Below are 22,140 nucleotides of genomic sequence, written 5' to 3'. Positions count from 1 at the left end.
CCTTGAAAATGTCCCTTTAATAGTGGAAAGATTATAGGAGGCAGGTGTTACGTAATTTCTATTTTAGAGGGTCCTACGTCAGTTTGTAGTCAAACCAGAACAGAATAAATCTAGGGTCAGCTTCTGTGTTGCACTGTGGCCTCTTTATGCTGTTTTGGTGGCATAAAGCAGCTAGACACTGGGCAGAACAGACCTTGCCCAGTGATAAAAAATAGGATAAGATAAAAAAGACAGAGAGATGTCAGAAATACTCTATGCTACCCCTTTGCCGCCCTTGGTGTGGTGGTAGCACTGGAGCATATCAGGACATATCAGAGGAGGAAGGAGGCCTGGCTGGAGTATGCTGCACTCCAGCGAGTCACGGTTGTGGAATGGTCTCCTGGGGGCTGTAGTAGTTCCAGCTTGCTAGGCTGAGCACTTTGTACCTTCTCCTTACCCCAATTCCTCCTGCAAATACAGCTGGAGAGGAATGGAGAATCTGGCTCCTGATAAGGATGATCGTTCCATCCCAGGTGCCCTATTTCTCGGGGTATGGCTACATCTGGAATTTCAAAGCGCTGCCCCGGCAGCGCTGCGGGAGCGCTGCCGCGGCAGCGCTTTGAAGTGTGAGTGTAGTCAGAGCAGCAGCGCTGGGAGAGAGCTCTCCCAGCGCTGCATGTAAACCACATCCCTTACGGGTGTAGCGTGCAGCGCTGGGAGCCGCGCTCCCAGCGCTGCTGCCCTGATTACACTGACGCTTTACAGCGCTGTATCTTGCAGCGCCCAGGGGGGTGTTTTTTCACACCCCAGTTGCAGCGCTCTAAAGTATGAGTGTAGCCAAGGCCTCAGTGTAGAAGTCTGAATCACCGACCTACTCCTTGCAAATATAATAGATTGCAGGGCAGATAAAAATAGATGATTTATTAAAAATAAAAAAATAATTTTTAAATTTAAAATCAGATTATTTTAATTTAAATTGGATTTTGAATGGAAATTAAATACGGGTTTATTAAAAAAACTATTAAAATTAAATTTGAAATTGACAACCTATGGTAAGGCCTGAACTTATTACAATCATTTGAATTAAATACAAAAATAATGTTGAGCAGTACATGTTTGCTGCCAAGTTTTAAAGGAAGTCAAACCACTGAATTGGTGGAAGTCACTGACAAAGCACTGGGAACCAGAGTTTGTTGAAGTACTAAACCATCTTTTGATAGCTGTGGCCTCTTCTGTAGATGCAGAGAAAATATTTTCTTTAGTTCTGTTTATTCAATTTCAGCACAATGACTAGTTCACTCAAAGTTAAGAGACTGACTGGGAGCTGAAAAAGCAGGAAAGCTTCTTTTCTTCTTCCAATCTATGACTAAAAACTAGATGTGAGAGGGTGAGTTCTACTGTTTCTAAAATCTTGAAGGACATGATAACAGGGAACAATTGGTTCAGTTCATTAACTGCACATTATATAATGCTTCCTGTGCTATATAAATAGGTTAGTTTGAAATGCAAATCATGCTTTTGTAAACTTTTGGTAAACTTTTTTTTCTTATGTAACATTCACTCTTAAGGTAGATTTATTTAATAAAAAAAATGTAACTGCTAGTTGTGTGCATTTTTTATTTAATTAGAATTTCCATCCATCCGTGACACAAATCAGAAGAAAAGTGTTCATCGTTATCTAATAAATGGGAAATGCATCATTCACCATTTTCTAACAAAATAAAAAATGTAAAAATTAAGAATATGAATAAATGTAAATTAAGCTATATAACTGCATAAATAAATGTGTATAGATACAGTGTATCCTCCTGGCTGGCAAAAAAGAAACACAAAATTTTAGTGTCTAGGCTATATTTAGTTGCCAGTCAATATGTTTGAATGGTTAGCAACCTATAAAAATAATGAATCAGAGTTGTGTAGTGAAGGAGGCTGCTCTCTGCAGCACCCCTTTCTCTTGTTGCAGAAGCTGGAAGGTGTGTGGTGAACAGGGCAAGGGATTTCAGGAAGGAAAACGGTGGTTTCATGCTTAAGGCAACTGAGTGTGGCCCTGGAGACAGTGGTGCAGGAACTAGGGGTGTTACCTCACCCTCTGGCTTGACGTAGTAATAACAAACACCAAATACATGATATCCATTGTTTCCATGATCAGCACCCCCATTATAAAAATTGTTCCAGCACCCTGGCCTGGATAACTAGATTTTATCCCTGCCTCTGCCACAGTTCCTTATGTAAAGCTGGACAAGTCTTATAAACTGGATTTTTCACAGGAGGCCGCTGTGTGTCCCTCATTTTCTGCATACTTGATCTGAAGTTCTTGGGGTCTGCTTTGCAGAAGTGCTGGGTACTCACAGCTATAACTGAAGTCAATGGGACCTGTGCTCTGAACATATAAAGTGCTGTAAAATGTTCACTACGCTGAAAACTCAGGTCCTAGACTTCTCAATATGGACCCCAAACTTAGTTAACTGTTTTGACAATTTTGCCTTTAATCTCTGTGCCTTAGTTCCCCATGTATAAAAGGGAGCTAATACCACCTCTTCTCAGAAGGGTGTGGTGAAGAAAAAATCATTGATGACTCTTAAGCACTAAGATACTATGATGAGAGTACCATACAACAGCTCATGAGGAAATTATAATTTATAGTTCTATATTCAGAGGAGAGTTTGAAAGTCATGCCTTAAACAATGAGTATAAAAAGCAATAGAGAATAGCTACTCATTCAGTGACCCCCATTCATCATGTGCACAGAATAAGGCAGGGGTTTAGTGGGAAAGAATAGTATGCAATCATGTCACTAAAAGGGACAGAATTAAAGTTACACAGCAACCGTAATCCTTACATTTCCTTACTGCTGAGTGTGCATAATGTTCTTTTAATGTAGTGTTTGAGATATCATCTATATATGGGCTTTCCCATTTTATAATCCAGCACACGGAAGAAAAGTTAGGAAGGATTACCGAGGAAGGAAAAGTGTTGAGTGGGGTTCACTCTGAGTATAATGCCCACGTTTATTGGAGGGTACATACAGTATAAACTAAGTTGGTTGCATTACATTTAGGGTGGTCTTTCGTCTCTCCTCTATCTATGATACCTTTGTTAATGTTTATGTTTACAGAAGTGGAATCTTACCAAAATGACAGACAACCAGTCAGACATCAGTATTCAAATGTCAAGTACAAACGGCCTCCCCAGCAGAAAAGAGTCCTCTCAAGACCCATCAGTCAGCAGAGGAACCACTGTGACCTTTCACAACATCTGCTACAGAGTAGAGGTGAAGAGTGGCTTCATATGTTGTCGAAAAACGACCGATAAAGAAATTTTGAAAGATATCAAGTACGTATTTAAACTTCTCTGTTATAGAGTACATGTTCATTTGATTTCCTTTCTTGACTGTTAGGTTCAGATAAGTCACTGAGCCATGAATACCTGTGTAATAATAATGTACAGAAATTGGTTAAAAAAAAAACCAGGCACTCAACGTAGGCTCCCAAATCCATATTTAGGCACATAAAAAGGTAACCTGATTTCCAAAAGTGCTTGCATCTTTGAATTCTCATTGATGTCAACAGAAGCTGCAGTGTGTTCAGCTCTCTTGAAAATCAGGTCATTTTCTCAGCTGCCTAGATGTGAATGTAGGAGCATAAATTAAGATATTTTTAAAAACCCTGTCTCTAGCTTTGAGTTAAGACTCAAGACTTTAAAAGTAGCAAAAAGTATTATTCTGTAACTAGAACAATGTGTGTGAGAGTTTGGGTGCCCACAAGTTTATTGCACTGTTTTCTGTTACAGTTATTGCTTAGTAATTGCATGATACCGCTCTTGTTGTTAAGGATCCCTTGTACAATGTTGGCCAGTTTCCAGTTAGATAAGTCTGAACTGCATGTCATGAAAGTTAGTTGTATAACCTGCCATTCCATGATGTAATTGTAGTCAGTTCTCTAATTTCAGCTCCCAGAATGCATGAAAGGTTGGACCTTTATCTGTACTGCTCTTTGCCCATATAGCATTTCTTAATACACCAAGCTTTCCATGCTGCACACAGTGAATATATCCACCAAATGTGAAATTTTAAATCCTTATTCTCTTACAAGAGTCCTACTCCAGTGTAACTCATTTGATTTAAACAGAGTACTGTGAGAGGAGCATATGTCCTTTAGAGTCTAGACCAAGTGTATGTTGTGTTCCCACAAACAAAATACAATAAATAAAATAAAATAAAAAATTCTTAGCTTAGGTGACCGTAACTTCTGATTGACAAAAACAACAAAGAAAAAAACCCCCACAAATACAATGTGTCTGGGAAAGGGGTGAGGGATAGTACACAGAGATTCAGTCTGATATATCTAAATTGAAACACACAAAAATCCCTCTCTCCTAAAGAACTACTTCTGCCATGTTGCCTACAAGAAAGGAGATAGAAAATCAAATAAACAAATCCCTCACGACTACCCAGAACTATCATGATATACTAATGCCTTTACTATGTAGCCGTGATATCTTATTATTGTAACAACCATGGGCAGAGAAAAGATTGATAAAAGAAATAAAAGACGTTTCACACAATGTATAAATTACCCTCTGTTATTTATAATATAGAGTAATGTAAATTAGAGTTGGGCCTACTGGAAAACTTTCGATTCAAACACCTCTGACCGTTGAGGAAGTTTAGATCCAAAGCCAAACATGGCAGCCGGTTCCTATGTCTATAATGGACATCTCTGGTAGCAATGCTAAAGACTCTGGGTATGTCTATACTACAGGATTATTCCGATTTTACAGAAACCGGTTTTGTAAAACAGATTGTATAAAGTCGAGTGCACGCGGCCACACTAAGCACATTAATTAGGCAGTGCACGTCCATGTACTGAGGCTAGCGTCGATTTCCGGAGCGTTGCACTGTGGGTAGCTATCCCATAGTTCCCGCAATCTCCCCCGCTGATTGGAATTCTGGGTTGAGATCCCAATGCATGATGGAGCAAAAACAGTGTCGCGAGTGATTCTAGGTTAATGTCGTCACTCAATCCTTCCTCTGTGAAAGTAATGGTAGGCAATCATTTCGCGCCCTTTTTCCCTGGATTGTCCTGGCAGACGCTATAGCATGGCAGCCATGGAGCCTGTTTTGCCTTTTGTAATTGTCACCGTATGTGTACTGGATGCTGCTGACAGAGGCTGTACTGCAGTGCTACACAGCAGCATTCATTTGTCTTTGCAAGGTAGCAGAGACAGTTACCATCCCTATTGCACCGTCTGCTATGCCCTTGTAAATTGGCGATGAGATGACGGTTATCAGTCGTTCTGTACCATCTGCTGCTGTCATGAGTGCTCCTGGCTGGCCTCGCTGAAGTCGGCTGGGGGCACATGGACAAAAATGGGAATGATTCCCCGGGTCATTCCCTTCTTTATGTTTTGTCTAAAAATAGAGTCAGTCCTGCCTAGAATATGGGGCAAGTGTACTAGAGAACCAGAGAGCACAGCCGCTCCATGTCAGAGCCCCAGAGATCCTGCAGAACTGATGAGCTGCATGCCATTCTAGGGGGTGCCCCTGCAACAACCCCACCCATTGCTTTCCTCCACCTCCAACCCTCCTGGGCTACCGTGGCAGTGACCCCCCATTTGTGTGATGAAGTAATAAAGAATGCAGGAATAAGAAACACTGACTTTTTAGTGAGATAAAATGAGGAGGAGGAAGCCTCCAGCTGCTATGATAGTCCAGGCAGGACATTAAAGGGTGGTGGGGGAGAGGAGCCCAGCCTCCCGCTGCTATGATAGTCTAGGCAGTACAGAATCTTTTCTTTAGACATGAAAGGGGGGGCTGGGGGAGCTCAGCCTCCAGTTGCTATGATGAAGACGGTTACCAGCCATTCTGTACCATCTGCCAGGAATGACCGGGAGTCATTCCCATTTTTACCCACGCGCCCCCGGCCGACCTCACTGAGGCCGGCCAGGAGCACTCACGGGCTGATGATGACAATGGATAGCAGTCATATTGCACCATTTGCCAGCGGGAAGGGGATGCTGGTGTTCAGTGCTGCAGAATCCCGTCTACCAGTAGCATGCAGTAGACATAGGGTGACATTGAAAAGAGGTGAGAAACGATTTTTTTTCCCTTTTCTTTGAGGGGGGGATGGGGGAATAAATTGGCAACATATTCCCTGAACCACTGGTGCCAATGTTTTTGACTCTTCAGGCATTGGGAGCTCAGCCAAGAATGCAAATGCTTTTCGGAGACTGCAGGAACTGTGGGATAGCTCGAGTCCTCAGTCCCCCCTCCCTCCCTCCATGAGCATCCATTTGATTCTTTGGGTTTCTGTTACGCTTGTCACACAGCACTGTGTTGAGTCCCTGCTGTGGCTTCTGTCTACTATAGCCAGGAGATTTTTTTCAAATGCTTTGTCATGTCGTCTTCTGTAACAGAGCTCTGATAGAACAGATTTGTCTCCCCATACAGCGATCAGATCCAGTGTCTCCCGTATGGTCCATGCTGGAGCTCTTTTTGGATTTGGGACTGCATTGCCACCCGTGCTCATCAGAGCTCCACGCTGGGCAAACAGGAAATTAAAATCAAAAGTTTTCCTGTCTACCTGGCCAGTGCATCCGAGTTCAGATTGCTTTCCAGAGCGGTCACAATGGTGCACTGTGGGATACCGCCCGGAAGCCAATACCATCGATTTGCAGCCACACTAACCCTAATCCGACATGGCAATACCAATTTCGGTGCTACTCCTCTCATTGGGGAGGAGTACAGAAATCGGTTTAAAGAGCCCTTTATATCGATATAAAGGGCCTCGTTGTGTGGACGGGTGCAGAGTTAAATCGGTTTAACGCTGCTAAATTCGGTTTAAACGCATCGTGTAGACCAGGCCTCTGATGGTCACAGTTTATAACCAGATTGCTCATGTGTGTCAGTTTCTCAAAAAACTCAATTTTAATACCATTCCTACTAATGATAAATTTGGTAGGTGCAGGGACCCTTATACTTAACACAATTAGTCCAGCCCTTGTATTCCTTTCTCAGTCAAAGCTCCTACTGACATCAATGACAGACTTGCCTGAATAAAGACCGCAAGATCCTTCTCATGTTCAGTAGCAACAGTCAGCCGGCTCTTATTTATAATGGACATCTTTAGTAATGACTCAAAAATCTCTTATCTTTTAACTTTATACTCATTTTAATTTTAACCTGACGTTGCTCTGTAGTTCTTGGAATTAACGTTTTATCCAACAGTTAGCTGGAAAGACAATATTAAATATCTTTGACATTTCCCACGGCAGATAGAGTCAGCTCACACAGATTTCCTCACATGATTGGTGGGTCTTTGTATTAATTATTCACAGTTAGATCACAGTTACTTTAATGTGATTCCCATGGTGCATTCTAAAGACCTTGGAAGGTTTGCCAAACATGGGTATTTAAGAGGAATCACGTGATGATGATTTCTTACATCGTGAGATTGCGTGTTGTGTTTGGAAGTTTGCAGGTTTTTTGAATAATAAAATTGAATCATAAAATTGCTACTGATAAGTGAATGATGCACAGATAAAAAGTATTTAGAAATCTTTATTAATTATTAACAGCTTTTACTGTTCCTGGGCTGAAGGTGATGGCTCTTTCCATTTAAGTTCTCTGTTGTTACAGAAGAAATTTGATTGGATATGATCTGTTTCCTGGGTGGCTTTTAAAGTGTGGAACCTGCTTCCTTTGGACAATCCCCTCAGCCCATCTCTGCCCAATTATAAGCTTGACTGAAAACATTTCAGAGTTGTTTTCTATTTTAATTCCTGCTGGTCCCTGTGTACAACTCCCTGCTGCCCTTTACTTGGTCTTTAACTATTTTTGTTGACTGTTATAATGTAATTTCATTATCTAATTACTGTACTTTAACTGTTTAAGCAGAACACCCGGACATTTTTGATAGAAATGGGGGGAAAGCAGTGCCTTATGAAAAATAATAATTATAATGGATCGCAGACAGAGGGAAGTAACCAGAATCCAATGACATGAGGCAAGAAATAGCAATCGGGCATTGCCCTGGTGTGGAAAGTGTTGACTCACCATTAATTAATAATTGCAAAGGGAAATACTGATTGTGAGGGAGCCCTCTACCTGCCTGGTGCTACTTCAGACATTATTAACCAATAATATTCATATATGTCAGTTGTATACATCCCAGAGTGGAGTTTCTTGCCTGGTCAAAAATCTATTTAGGTATATATGAGAAGCCTACACAAGGGAAGTTTTATTCCAGGCGACTTGCAGACATCAAAGATTTGCCCCTCACCAGTGAGAATACGCTACTCCTACATTCTGGTTAATTAATTAATTAATAATTAAATCCTTGTGTCATGGTACAATTCCCCACTCTGAACCTTAGCATCCAAAAGATGGGGTACCAGCATGAATTCCTCTAAGCTCAATTACCAGCTTAATACTTGTAGCGCTGCCACCAACCAGGAATTCCAGTGCCTGGTACACTCTGGTCCCCCCAAAACCTTGCCCAAGGACCCCCAAGACCCAGACCCTCTGGATCTTAACACAAGGAAAGTAAACCGTTTCCCTCACCGTTGCCTCTCCCAGCCTTCCCCTCCCTGGGTTACCCTGGAAGATCACTGTGATTCAAACTCCTTGAATCCTGAAACAGAGAGGAAAATGCACCTTCCCTCTTCCTTCTCTCTCCCCCTCCCAGATTCTCCCTGAGAGAGACAGTAATCCTAACACAGAGAGAATTTAGCCTCTCTCTCCCTCTTCCCTCTTTTCTCCCACCAATTCCCTGGTGAATTCAGACCCAGTCCCCTGGGGTCTCACCAGAATAAAAAAACAATTAGGTTCTTAAATAAGAAACTTCTAATTAAAGAGAGAAAAACAGTAAAAATTCTTTGTAAATTTAAGATGGAATAGGTACAGGGTCTTTCAGCTATAGACACTGGGAATACTCTCCCAGCCTAAGTATACAGGTACAAATTAAAATCTTTTCAGCAAAATACCAATTTGAACTCCTTTCAGCCAAATGCACATTTGAACTTCTTCCAACCAAATGCACATTTGCAAATAAAGAAAACAACCATAAGCCTAACTCGCTTTATCTACCTAGTACGCACTAGTCTGAACTTATAAGAGCCTGTATTGGAGAGATTGGAGAGAAACCTGGTTGCACATCTGGTCCCTCTGAGAACCCAGAGAGAACAGCAACCAAAAACTAACAGCACACACAAACTTCCCTCCCTCAAGATTTGAAAGTATCCTCTCCTCTGATTGGTCCTCTGGTCAGGTGACAGCCAGGCTCACTGTTCTTGTTAACCCTTTCCAGGTAAAGAGATATGAAGCACTTCTGTTCTATTAACTCTTACTTATCTGTTTATGACACCTTGTGCTGAGACTGAGAGAGGCTAAATCTTCTCAAATTTCCTTTATCCAAAGCCATCCCTGCAGTTCTCCTTTCAGGTCATATCCAAAACTGGAAGGGGCCTATTTTCTCTCTCCAGTTTCTATGCACCCAGAATTTTATGTGAAGAGCTCATAAGATTCCAGCACTCTCTGATTTGAAACTAAACCACTGATAAATTGTTTATTATTAACTTTTGTTTGTTATTGTAGCAACCTCCATGTGGTAGGCACTTTGCAGACCTGTAAAAAAAACAAACAGTTTTCTGTCTGAAGATCTGACAAACTACATTAGACAAAACACAGATGAAGGAGCGTGGGAAAGGAGTGGACTACAGCATAGTTAAAGTTACTGAGTAGTAGTGGTTTGGGCTTGACTTCTTAGTTACAAGGATATTTTTTGCCCATTCCAAATCTCAGATCAGATAGATACTTTCAGATCCTCTCTGCCAGGCTTCTGGTCTGATTCAGATTGGAGCTGCTTCTCGGACTACAAGTGAGTTACCAAGTTTCCATTACTTATCACTCAATCAGCTAGTTTTGCTTTCTTTGTACTCCTATCTGTGAGTTCAGTGCTGCCTTTCAAAAGTAACTACCTATACTGTATATATAAATGGTTGTTTTTGCAACTCATTGTCCAGTTCCATGGTCAAACTCTCACTTCAGTGAACAAAGCCTGCATTTACACACACAGACATGCATTTGCACATGCAACCTGTACTTAAGTGCACAATGCTTGTCTGCAAGTGCAATATGGGGGCCAGCTGTGAGACTTTGTCCCCTACTACTAAATTTTTCATCTGTAACAATGACCAAGGGAAGGGAAGTGTTGATCGCTATCTAGGAAACTACATAGTGTAAATAGCTCCCTACTGTGTTTTATTGAAAGAGTTGTCTCCAAACAAAATGACTGGTAACCCAAATACATACTTAATACCATTTCCTGCTGGCTGCTGAGTGTGAGATAGTTCTTTGCATCTGATGTAGAGTCATTAAGTCAGGTTTCCAAGTATTTCTTTAAATATAGATGCCTTTCCTACATGACAGATGCCTCTCTTACCGAGGGATGGCCAGAGAACCATGCTTGCTATGACTGCATGTATTCTAGAGTATGTTTGTGCTATACATCAACATATGTCTTGCTATTGTTTGATAATTATAGTTCCTGTGTTAACTAAAAAGTATAACAATATTGGATATTTCTTTTTATTTTAAGTTAGCAATGTAAACTAAACAGGAGTCGTCATTATTTTATGTAACCAACTAGCTTCATAAGCCTCAAAAGGATTTGATGCAAAATACATTTCTGAAAATTAATAGAACTAACCCGTAAATGAAACAATGAATGAGAAACCTCTTGGTTTTGTCTTACAGTGGGGTTATGAGACCAGGACTGAATGCAATTCTGGGACCCACTGGCAGTGGCAAATCTTCGTAAGTGTTGAAGCAGTGGAAGGACTTGTTTTACTTTATCTATGTTCCTCACCAAGAGGAATCATACCAACAAGAAAATGCACCTATATATATATATATATAATATTTATGAACAACACTCCCAGGGCAAGATTTCAATCTTAATTCCACCAGAGTAAATCTGAAATAAATCTATGGATTTCAGAGCAGAATTTGACCCCAAGTGGAAATTTTATTTAAAAGTAACAAAAAAGAAAAAAGAAAAAAAAAGAACCAGTTTTACTAATTTATTAATATTAATTAATTTTTTTAGTAAATAGTGTCCTGACATGCTCCCCTTATACATCAAGCTGCAGTACAGCAGGAGGCTTATTTTACTGAAAAAAAGACAATTTTGTTCTTTGAGGGGCTTTTTAAAAGAAATGAACTATAGTAAGTTGCAAATTTTCAATATGGGAAAGCTTGTGCACAGCTGACTATATACTGTTAACTGTATTTGTCTGCCAGATTTGCCTTTCACTGGCCCCAACTCCTACAGCTTGCTGAAAATGTACACTTCAGAGCTCTTTAAAGTGATGGACTTTTCTTCTTCTAGGCTATTGGATATCTTAGCTGCAAGGAAAGATCCTCATGGGCTGTCTGGAGATGTTTTGATAAACGGAGCTCCTCAGCCTGCCAACTTTAAATGTATCTCTGGATATGTGGTACAGGTAAGTCAGTCTGCAGTGACTGCATCTGCCTTTGTCATTTTGACATCTTCTGGGCCAAAATGCACCAGAATTGTCCAATATGAGGTAACTGCAGCAGCTGACTTGTCAAAACTGACCCAGGATATAATTTAGAAACATCACACATTATAGTTTAAAATGTCAATGAGATAAACTGATTTCCATTTCCAGGATTATTCCCTGAGCTTCTGCAGGCAGTGGGGACCTTCCACATGTGGCTCTTCCCCCACCCATACAGAAGAAGCCCATTACAGAATGTTGCTTCCACAGCACCATTGCTCTGCTCATAGAGCTCCACTGAGTATAGAGGTCAAGAGGGGCTGGAGCAGTGGAGCTGACCCCTCCACAGCACCTTTCACTGCAGAGTACCTTAAACCCAGGGAGAAGTTTAAACAGCTTGGAACTGTAGTATGTCTGACTGCTACTGGGCATCTGCAAGGAGACCCCGCCAATAGTAGCACAGTTCCTATTGGTGTACAGTTTGCAAGGGCAAGCAAGGCCACTGGAACAGCAATCATCCCTGTCGGACATCATCTGTTTCCATATGGAAAAAGGCTCCATTCCCTATGGATCCTTTGGATCTACAGAAGTGGAAGGAGGCACAGCCTCTCAAATCCACAGCCCTTCTTAACTCCCTACTACTATAGGGGACTGTCTCCAGAAAAACTCTGCAATGTGAACCTCAGTGAGTTTTCTCCCTCCCCCCATCTTGTGCTGTGGGTATAGCTGTGAGTGGGTTATCTGGCCCTATATTATCATTTATTTTCTATTATAGCATGCAACTACACCTCACATTTCGATGGTTTGACAAGTGTGTCTATATTCTGAGTTGACCTTTCTTTAAGACTGCTCTCTGAAATGGGTCAGAATTCTAACTCATGCAGAGACCTGAGGCTACAAGAAGGTCAGAAAAACACATCCCAAACTACAGGCATTTCCCTTCCCTATCAATTGGGTGGGGATGAGTCTTGAGAAACACTACAGGAAATGTTTAAGCCTGGTAAAAGAATATTCAATTTTACAATTGTTATCACTCTGCTATCTGGCTGCTTTTCCACAAGAATAGGGAGGGCATGGCAGCCCACCAATGTGCTGGAGAGATTCTTTGGGGCCGCTCCTGTGAGCCTTATATTAAAATTCTACCACCAAATGTAAAGGAAGTTTGGGATGATTTCCCCACCCTTTCTGGAGTCTAACCAGAGTTGATTTTATCCGTGGGGTTCATAAAAATGTCACCAGCGCATTCCCTCCTCCCTTTTACAACAGACTAGATTTCTCTAGGTGGATTGGTATTTTCAAAAATTGTTCCCTCAGCCTCCTCTGCAAGGTCATTACTCCATGCCTCCACTTTATGCTCAAAAGGTTGGACACAGCTCTCCACTACCACTATGGTCAATACATTTTTCAAAGTTAAAGTTTTCCACAAATGTACAGCTCATAAGCTTGTTTGGCCAGAGATGACACCTCCTTTCTTAGGTATGAGAAAGTGTTTTTGCTTCAGTGGGAAAACGAATGGATTTCCCCCTATCTCTTGCCTATCTTCAGTGCAATATTTATGGTTAATTAGAGGCTAAAGGAGAGAAATTTTGAGGGAGACCCCTGTTAAAATATGGTCAGCCCATCGCTGACCCATACTCTCTCAAAACAAAGTTAGTGGAGAGCTGTCTAAACTTTTGTATGATCAAACATCAGATAAAAAGTCATTCCCTTTATAAGCATAAACAAAGCCTAGATAAATTTCCTCCCTTACTTATCTCAGAAGAAATCAAGAAAAACCATCATCCCCACTCCCCATACTACCCTCTTCGTCCTCCTTTTATACACAGCAGCTGAGGCTGCTAGACTGACAAGCTCGGCTGCATCTGCTCCTCAGCTCCCTTTACCCCTTCACAGTCTTATTCCAAATCTCCGCAGCTCTGACAGAGAAAACAGTGGCTTGGTCTTTGCTGTACCTGGGCAACAGCAGCTCAAATGTCTAGAGACCTTGCTAGACAATGTACCTCATCATAGCAGATACTGCTTCCTAAATAGCAGTGGTCTCTTGACAGGTGTACAGCTGAAGGAACTGAATGCTTGATTGTGGATCACAGTGAATCAGTCCCTTTTATCCTTTTTAATTTTCTGTATCCTGTCCTAAGGGTGCCATTCTGGTTTTCATAGATGTCACATCATTAACTGACTTGATTCTTCACTTGAACTATCAGTTTTAAGTTGTTCTGATCTTATAAAGTGAGAAGCTCTAAATTTTGTCTTTTGCTTTCTCTATCCACTGTCTCTCTCTCTCTCTCTCTCTCTCACACTCACACACACAGGTGTTCTCTTCATATGTAATATATTTCTTCCTTCCCACCATCTCCTTTTCTCTTTCAAATTCAAAATGTATTTGGCACCAGGTTTCCCTACTCCATCAGTAGTGATTTGGCACTTTCTTGGTTCCTGGCTGCCTGCATGGTGTTTTCCTTTAAGCTGCTGATTCAGATCCAAGAGAGAGAATGCAGATGGGAGTTGCATCAGTTGTCAGGGCCACCTGAACCCAGACAAGAATATCAAGGAACAATGATGCATCATGTAATGGGCTCCTACAATGCATGTATTTAGTTAAACAAGTACTGATCCAAGGGAGGTAGTAGGACTGAATGTATCCACACAGAGCTCCAGTTTGCATTTGCTTTGTCAATAAACCTTAGCCCCTACATGTTCAAAATTCTGCCTATACAATATCTAATAAATAAGTATTATTATACCCATTTCACAGAGAGGTAAACTAAGACAGGAAGGTCAAGGAACTTGCCTGAGACCATTTAGTCAACAGGAGTTGCTAAATCCCACAAAGTGCTGAATACTGTGACCCTGATCCAGCAAAACACTTAAACAGTCACATGCTTAAAAAATAAAGTGTGTGTTCATTCTCATGAAACTACTCGTGTACTTAAAGTAAACATGGAATAATTGCATTGGGCTCACAGTGCTCACTAATCTAGCTCTGGTGCATTCAAACTCAGTGCTTCCTCACTCTCTACACTAGACTCATTCCTCCTGGCCATGTTGCCTACCCTCTGCTCTGGTAACCTCAAGAGAGGATTCAGTTTAAATCAGTAGTTTCACAGCACTCTATGGAGCTGTTCTCACAACCTTTCTGCACTTGTTAGTTTTTGCTTAGCTGTGATCTGCAGTTACCATATCCTCAGATATTTGAAGAAAGATTTTATTCACATCTGTAGAAAGAACTCTTTCCAGATACTGATTCTGCAGGGTGCTGAGCACTCTCAACCTCCATTAAAGACAATAGGAGTTGAGGGCACTATTTCCCAGAGGTGATGCTCAGCACCTGGACAGGACCAAATCCAGAATCATTTTGTTGACAATTTTCAACTATATTAAGGAAAAAACCTATGTTTGAATTTTTCACTGTGTTGCCATTGTTTAACTGCTCTGCAAAACAATCTGGGCAGGGAGACATTTGGACAGTGTATATACATGTGTTGATTTTCCTTCTATTTGATACATGTAGGATAGTCCCTTGTTGCCATAAATTGCACAAACATGCAGAGACTAGTATTGAAAGCAAATATCTGATGGGATGTTCAGGATTTGAAGATCCAGCCTATTGGATTCTAGCAGCTGTCACTGCCATACAAATGCATTCTGCATGTAAAGTATGCACATCAGATGCATGTGCAAGTCCCAGAAAAGGAAACATGAAGAATGAACATTAAATATGTAATTTTGTTTATCTAGGATGATGTGGTGATGGGAACCCTGACAGTGAGAGAGAATTTCCAGTTTTCAGCAGCACTTCGGCTACCCACATCTGTGAAGGAAAGGGAAAAGAAGGAACGAATTGACCAGATCATCAAGGAACTGGGTTTGACTAAAGTGGCAGATTCCAAGGTAAACTGTCATATTATGGTGCTCAATTAATGGCAAATATTAAATAATTTTAGATGATAAAATAGCTCCACTTTAGCAGGGGTGTTTTTGATTTAGTGGCGTATTCCAATAGCAGAAGAACTGATAAACTCCAGCACAGCTGCCTGTTCCCATAGTATCAATGAAGATAAAGGCTTGTTACTTCTGTGCCTATCCTTAAACTATCAGACACAGGACAGTGGTTACCAGAAGGAGGAAAGCAGGTGACCCAAGTGTCATGAAGAAACTTAGATTTCAGGGTGAAAACTTTTAAAGGGGGGTGAGGAGGGGCTTCTTTCTGCAACTTTCAGAGTTGCTCTATTGCCTTACACAATGTCAGTCATTGAATCCATAGTCATAATATAATCGCCCAGAACTCTCCCAGAAGTTAATGTGCTGTTAAAGGCGTTGGATGTTCTTTCTTGAATACTTTGAAGTCAGACAAAATGACACAAGCTGCTTGTTTTGCACTAGGTTGGCACCCAGTTCATTCGTGGGGTTTCTGGGGGAGAGAGAAAACGGACCAATATTGGAATGGAACTCATTACTGATCCTGCAGTCTTGTTCTTAGATGAACCAACTACTGGATTAGATGCCAGCACTGCCAATGCTGTCTTGCTGCTCCTGAAAAGGTGACTGCAATGGAATCACTGGGAAAGAACCAGCTTTGACAGAAATGCACTCCATAGATCTGCTGTTAAAATGTGGTTAGAATGGTTAACGTGTAGTTACTATATTGCTGGGCTTGTTTTATTCCTTTTTGTACCTTGCACTGGATTCTTGAACAACAGGTTGAACTGTGTTTATTTACTGATTTGTATTGGAAGGAATTTGAAAGAAGAAAACTCCACACAGAGCACAGATATTTGATACCTCTATTATTTTCCACTTTACATTCAGGATGTCAAAGCAGGGGAAAACAATAATATTTTCCATCCATCAGCCCCGGTACTCCATATTCAGATTGTTTGACAACCTGACATTATTGGCTGCAGGAAGAATGCTGTACCATGGCCCTGCTCAGAATGCCATTGAATACTTCAAATCTATTGGTGAGCTTTCTTCTGGAGCTTCAGTCACAACAGTGGACACTGAAAGGAACTTGCTCAAAATGCAGTTGTTTTGAAAAGTGACTCAGTAAAAATGACTCTTGAATCATGGGATTCAATGGTTAATGTGCCTCATTGTTTCCTATACCAAAACATGATTTTTTTTTTAATATAACAGTAACATTAATGCAAAGTTGAAAAACCAATCGCTCAGAAATCAAGAAATGCAGAGTTGAGGATGAAGGCTAAACCTTAACTGTTACCTTCTGTGCTTATTAGTAATTACTTTAAAAGTAAAAAGTAATGCATGTTATATCATAGTATTTAGTTTTGTTATATGAATTGTACACTAACGCCCCAATTCAGTAAAACTCTTAAGCACTTTACCCATAGATATGTGGGTTCAGTAAATCCAAATGATTAAACCTGCCATAAGGAGAAGCAGAAAAATGTCTTATCAATAAGTCTATTAGTACCAGCTGATAGGTCAAATTAGAATTAGCAACAACAGACATGCAGTTAGAATTTGGAAGGGCTTATTTGTTAGTTGACACCTTTGGATATTTTGAATTCTTACAGCTTTCCATTGTGGTGTAAGATAGTACTCACCATAAGTAAGGGTATCATAGTCTGGCCTATGGTATATTACCTCAAATGCTTTTCCATACATGTTACAATGTGTAGAATGACTTGCTTTAGAGAACTAACATTGTTTCTCTGCAGGTTATGAATGTGAGCCATACAACAATCCTGCTGATTTTTTTCTGGATGTCATTAATGGAGACTCAACTGCTGTGGCATCAAGCAAGGCTGATGTTGATCTAGGTATAAAACTGAAGTTCTTCATACAGTAAGAAGCTGATTTGCAGGGTGACAAAATGTGTTTTGGATTTAACCACTCTGACTCTTTCCTCAAACAGTAAGGACTGCTCTGCCAATGACTTCAATAGCAAAACTCTCATTGTCTTTCATGAAAACCTGATCCAGCGCCCTGTTGTGATACAGTAGTGCCAAAAACCAAAATTCTAAAACTTTGTAACTATATGCTTTGCACGTGTACTTAATGCATACAATATTTGTCACATTATTGGACTGATTTTGTTTTTCCATTTCTGCAATGGTAGTTTGTTGCTCATAAATTCAGATGAGGTAATCAATCATTAGTATCACTTTCTTCCAGGACTGGACCATAGGTGGTTATTGTAATCACATTAACACTACTATAGATTGTTCTACTACAACCCCATGTAAGGATTGATTCTTTTTAAACTCAACAAAATTATACAGTGCATGGCCCGCTCTACACACAGACTCTGTACAGCTATAAACTATTTTAGTTAGGGATGTGATTTTAAAAAATGAAATAACTATATTGGTACAACTCTTAGTGTGGATGCGGTTACTCTAGTATAAAGATTACTTATATTAGCATAGTTTATTCCTGTATGTAAAGATGAACAAACTGTATATGGGTGTAAGTACTTTTATACCAATATAACTGCATCCACGCTCCAGGGCACTGTACCACTTAACTATGCCACTGTGATTAAAGCAGTACAGCTTTTGTGCGCAGACAACCCCTAACTTTTGTGAGGAAAAGGTTATTTAAGGAATGATTGGCTGTGAGACCCTTCATTCCATGTGGTAAATCTTTGTTACTGAGAGTAAAATTTCTCATTTGCAGGGAGTCCATTTTCCCTTTTGACAGCCTGATCCAAAAGTGACATCAAGGGAAAGACTCTCATGGAGTTCAATAGGTTTTGGATCAGGCCCTATATGCACACATGCTGTAAGAGGAAAACATATCCCTAAAGAATGAAGAAACTCAATCAAGGTTGCAGAATGATCCCTACACAGTATTGGAAGAGTTCCTCAGGGACTCTCCTTTGCTTTCTGTTGAATTAAAGTAATTGCTAGTGGGTTTTTTTGCCCTAAACTAAAAAATGAATATTGTAGTTTTCAGAGACTATAATAAACAAGTGCCTGATTCTGCTTCATTGAATTCAATTGGAGCTTTACCATTGACTCCAATGAGTGCAGGATCAAGCTCCAGATGAGGAGGGCGAGTCCCCCGACACCAAAGACCTATACTGTAACAATCCAGAACGGAATTAATCACAAAACAAAAAACAAAAAAGTGCAAAAATAATAAAAGCTGGGGTGTTTTCAATACCCATAAATAAATCTGAGTGATAGCACATTAGTGACATTTCTGCACTATAATATAAAAATGAATTCACCATTGGCCAGGTGTAACTGATTTAATAATGGTTTGTTTAAACCATTATTAAAGTACCAATTCTGCTGCACATTGTAGATAAAATATAAAATCTTTAATGGCTAACTTTGGCCTATAAGATCTGGAGAAATCCCCCCCTCCGCCCATGCAATTCTTGTGTTTTATCATTCTAATCATGAATTGTTTAGAAGATTTATTTATTTATTTATTGAGTCTTTCACACTTGGTGGATTTGAGAAACCAAAATTAATGCAATGCTTTGAAACTGATATAGATTAACCGATTCTGGTGAACGGCAGATACAGCCGTAAATTGTATTGTCTGGTCGACAACACAGGGACAGATTCTCTCTGGCACTGGAGGTGCCCAGTATTTTGTATCTCATATTTCTAGACTGAGTGGAATGTATTAATTTATAAATTATAATGGCCTATTTAGTTATCTCATTGCTTAGTAACCAAAACTCTAGCATAACACTGTGGGCTTGATTGCTGGAGAATTACTTTTTTCTATGAATTCAATAAAAGTAACCAAATATTTTTTCTCTTTAACCTGAAGATAACATTGAAGAACACATCAGCCGTGATAAGACTTTGGCAGAGACGTTAGCAGAGCACTATTCCAGTTCCACCTACTACAGAGAAACAAAAGCAGTATTACAGAACATTTCTTTGGAGAATAAAAAGAAAGTGAAGACAATTTTCAGACAAATTACGTATACCACTTCCTTCTTTCATCAGCTCAAGTGGGTGTCGAAACGCACATTTAAAAACTTGATAGGCAACCCTCAAGCCTCCGTAGCTCAGGTAATCATAGTTAATATAACAGTTGTAAGTCCAATTTGATTTAGAGACCATTTATATCTGAAGATGGGCTAGGCACAATTTTGCACCTGCAAATTATTGGGCCTAAAATTTGCAACTAAAATAGGGGTCAGTATCTGAAAATCTGTGCCTTAAAATACTAGGCTAAATGATCCCAAATAATCAGCATGACACGGATATGCAACAATTTATTAACTTACATTTACCAATGTTTTAAGTGTGTGGGGCCTGAGTCTCCTCACACTTATGTCATTAACGACACAATTCTACCACACTGACTCACAACAAGTAGTACCTTACCCTGCAAGTAGTCCCCTGCAACGACATGGTACACTGAGAAGTTGATCCTCAGAATCTCATCCTCATCTCTGATCTGTGCACTATGCAAGTCATCTGTACGCCAGGATCTGGCCCACTGCGTTTTTTTTAACAAAGGGAAAGTAAATTAACTCAACATATAATTATGTCCTAGTAGCTGAGTCAAAGACAGAGTCTCATGGTCTCCTAAAATATAGGCAACTTCACATAAAGTTGAAATGGCTGCACCTGAGGACCATGATATGTTATGTAAAATATATATAATGCAAAACATAGATTGGATGTAGCATGTCTTAAAGGAGGGGAAGCATATTCTATAGTGCAGAGTCTATATGACCTTCTTAACATTGCATTTTTGGAAATTCAGCACAGTATAATAATGTTCATGGATTTTTAAAACCTACAAGTTGCCTTTAAATAAAGAATTTGTTATTGATTTCTTCTGGGGAATAAGGAATTAGGAAATAACATTTATCGGTTGTTCCTGAGGTCCTTAATCCAGCAACACTCCCTTTTGAATTTTATTTGAGTAATACGAGAGGAGATCGAACCCATGACAACAGTTGTCCACTATCACTGTTATCAATTATCTGGATTAAGAAAAAAACATCTTGAGTAAAATAAAATCAATAGCAAAGGGGAAATCTGTTCAGAATCCATCCAGTTAAAAGGCTTTGTGTGTGTATCTATATCTGTATGTTGATAGTATGGATATCTCAAATAATTGCATTGCAAAAGCTTGACCTTGTGACAAGAATTATGCTTATAAGAGCTTTCTAATATTCCAGGGTTAATGGTTCTGACTTTTTTCTCACAATCTTTTCTATGTCCCAAACCTCATTAGGAATGGATTTCAAACACAGTCTATAAATGGTACATGGTTCATTAAGCCACGTTTGCTAATCCTTTCCAAATTGGTCTTGATATGATCCTTTTTTCCCCCACTACAATTGGCTTAGTGGCTGAATTATCCCTGACATTTGGTCCTTTCGGCAGGATCTTAATGATACGGTACCACATATCAAATGCTTTACAGTGTTAAGAGTCATGCATCCCTCATGCTTAACCATGACTGAACTGCCTGATACCATCATTTTTGCTGAGATTTTCTTCACTTCTTCTTAGTCTTAAAAAATTGTGACATACAGATTTAATCATCCAGATTATATCACTGGATTCACTGATAATTTTGCTATTGAAAAAAATTCCAAGTTGCATGATTCTATTTACACAGAGCCAGCTTCTGATACACTACTTATGTTGAATAGCATTTACTGCATGAATAGAATTCTGTTTAGTGCAAAGCTGTAAGAATCTGGCCCTTAGGGTTAAATCCTGCCCTTCTTTAGAGCAAAAAGGGTACCAGCAGCTCCAAACCGACAATCCACAAAAGTCAGCATGCTAGGTGAGGTCAGAGCTGCCTAAACTAGCCATGGGAGATACTGACCAGAGGCGGGAGTCCTCCCCTCTCTGGGAGATAGGCACCTAAATCCAGGACGCAGGGAAGGGCCTAGCTCCATTTAGAAACCCAAAAGTGGGCACCCATTATCTGGAGTCAGTCAGCTTAGCTACCTAAGGCATTTCTTGTGGAAATAGTTAGGTACCTGCTTCACACCACCCAGAAACAGGCACTGGAGGAAGTGGAGATGGTGCTACTTTATAAGTTTCAGTCCACTGATTAGAACACTCACTTGAGATGTGGGAGACCCATGTTCAAATCCTCCTTCTCTGCCAGAGGGGGAGAAAGGATTTGAACAGCAGTCTCCCACCTCTCAGAAGGGTGCTCTAAATACTGAGCTATGGAATATTCTGAGGTGGGGCTCCCTCAATCTCTCTTGCTGAAGCTGTTCCACTGTGGATAAAAAATGAAAGTGTGATTAGGGCAGGGGAACTGGACCTGGGTAAGTTCCCTAATCTCTGAGTCATTTGCCCCACTCCTTTTCTGGCCTAATGACTGCTCCACTATGCATAAATACTTAAATAGTCATAGTCTGGGATTTAGGCATCTAAGTGCATTTGTGGATCCCACGCCAAGTTTTTGCATGCTCTAGATGAGGGGTAGGCAACCTATGGCACGTGTGCCAAAGGCAGAGCCAGCTCCAGGCACCAGCTAAAGAAACAGGTGTGGAGGGCAGCCAATACCAAGGGGAGGCACTCGGGCCGCTAGTGGGATGGTATGTCCGGGTCTTCAGCAGCAATTCGGCAGTGGGTCCCTCAGTCCCCCTTGGAGCGAACGACCAGCTGCTGAATTGCTGCCAAAGAGTGGAGCAGCGCGATCGTGCTGCCGTGGCTTTTTTTTTTT

The 22,140-nt window shown here is 40.4% G+C and overlaps 1 protein-coding gene across 5 annotated transcripts in view; it reads left to right on the top strand.

Moving 5' to 3' along the window:
* The first annotated feature begins 253 nt into the window (after positions 1-253).
* Positions 254-22,140, top strand: part of LOC127047917 (broad substrate specificity ATP-binding cassette transporter ABCG2-like) — a 39,786-nt gene continuing 17,899 nt past the window's right edge. For 2 of the 5 annotated variants that reach the window (XR_007773517.1, XM_050946830.1), the window contains exons 1-9: positions 254-512; positions 3,095-3,312; positions 10,733-10,792; positions 11,367-11,481; positions 15,238-15,390; positions 15,883-16,040; positions 16,309-16,460; positions 17,181-17,282; positions 19,255-19,502. Coding sequence is in view for 2 of the 5 variants with exons in the window: in XM_050946830.1 (XP_050802787.1) it covers positions 495-512; positions 3,095-3,312; positions 10,733-10,792; positions 11,367-11,481; positions 15,238-15,390; positions 15,883-16,040; positions 16,309-16,460; positions 17,181-17,282; positions 19,255-19,502 (1,224 nt within the window). In the remaining 3 variants the exon portion in view is untranslated. Of the gene's footprint in view, positions 513-3,094; positions 3,313-5,525; positions 6,065-10,732; positions 10,793-11,366; positions 11,482-15,237; positions 15,391-15,882; positions 16,041-16,308; positions 16,461-17,180; positions 17,283-19,254; positions 19,503-22,140 lie in introns of those variants that run through there. The other 3 variants (XR_007773519.1, XR_007773518.1, XM_050946831.1) reach the window with 3 other exon arrangements.

Source organism: Gopherus flavomarginatus, chromosome 3 (genome assembly GCF_025201925.1).
Source record: "Gopherus flavomarginatus isolate rGopFla2 chromosome 3, rGopFla2.mat.asm, whole genome shotgun sequence".
In the NCBI taxonomy this organism is placed as follows: domain Eukaryota; kingdom Metazoa; phylum Chordata; order Testudines; family Testudinidae; genus Gopherus; species Gopherus flavomarginatus.
The sequence above is the reverse complement of the archived record's forward strand: the minus strand, read 5'-3'. Positions and strand labels throughout refer to the sequence as shown.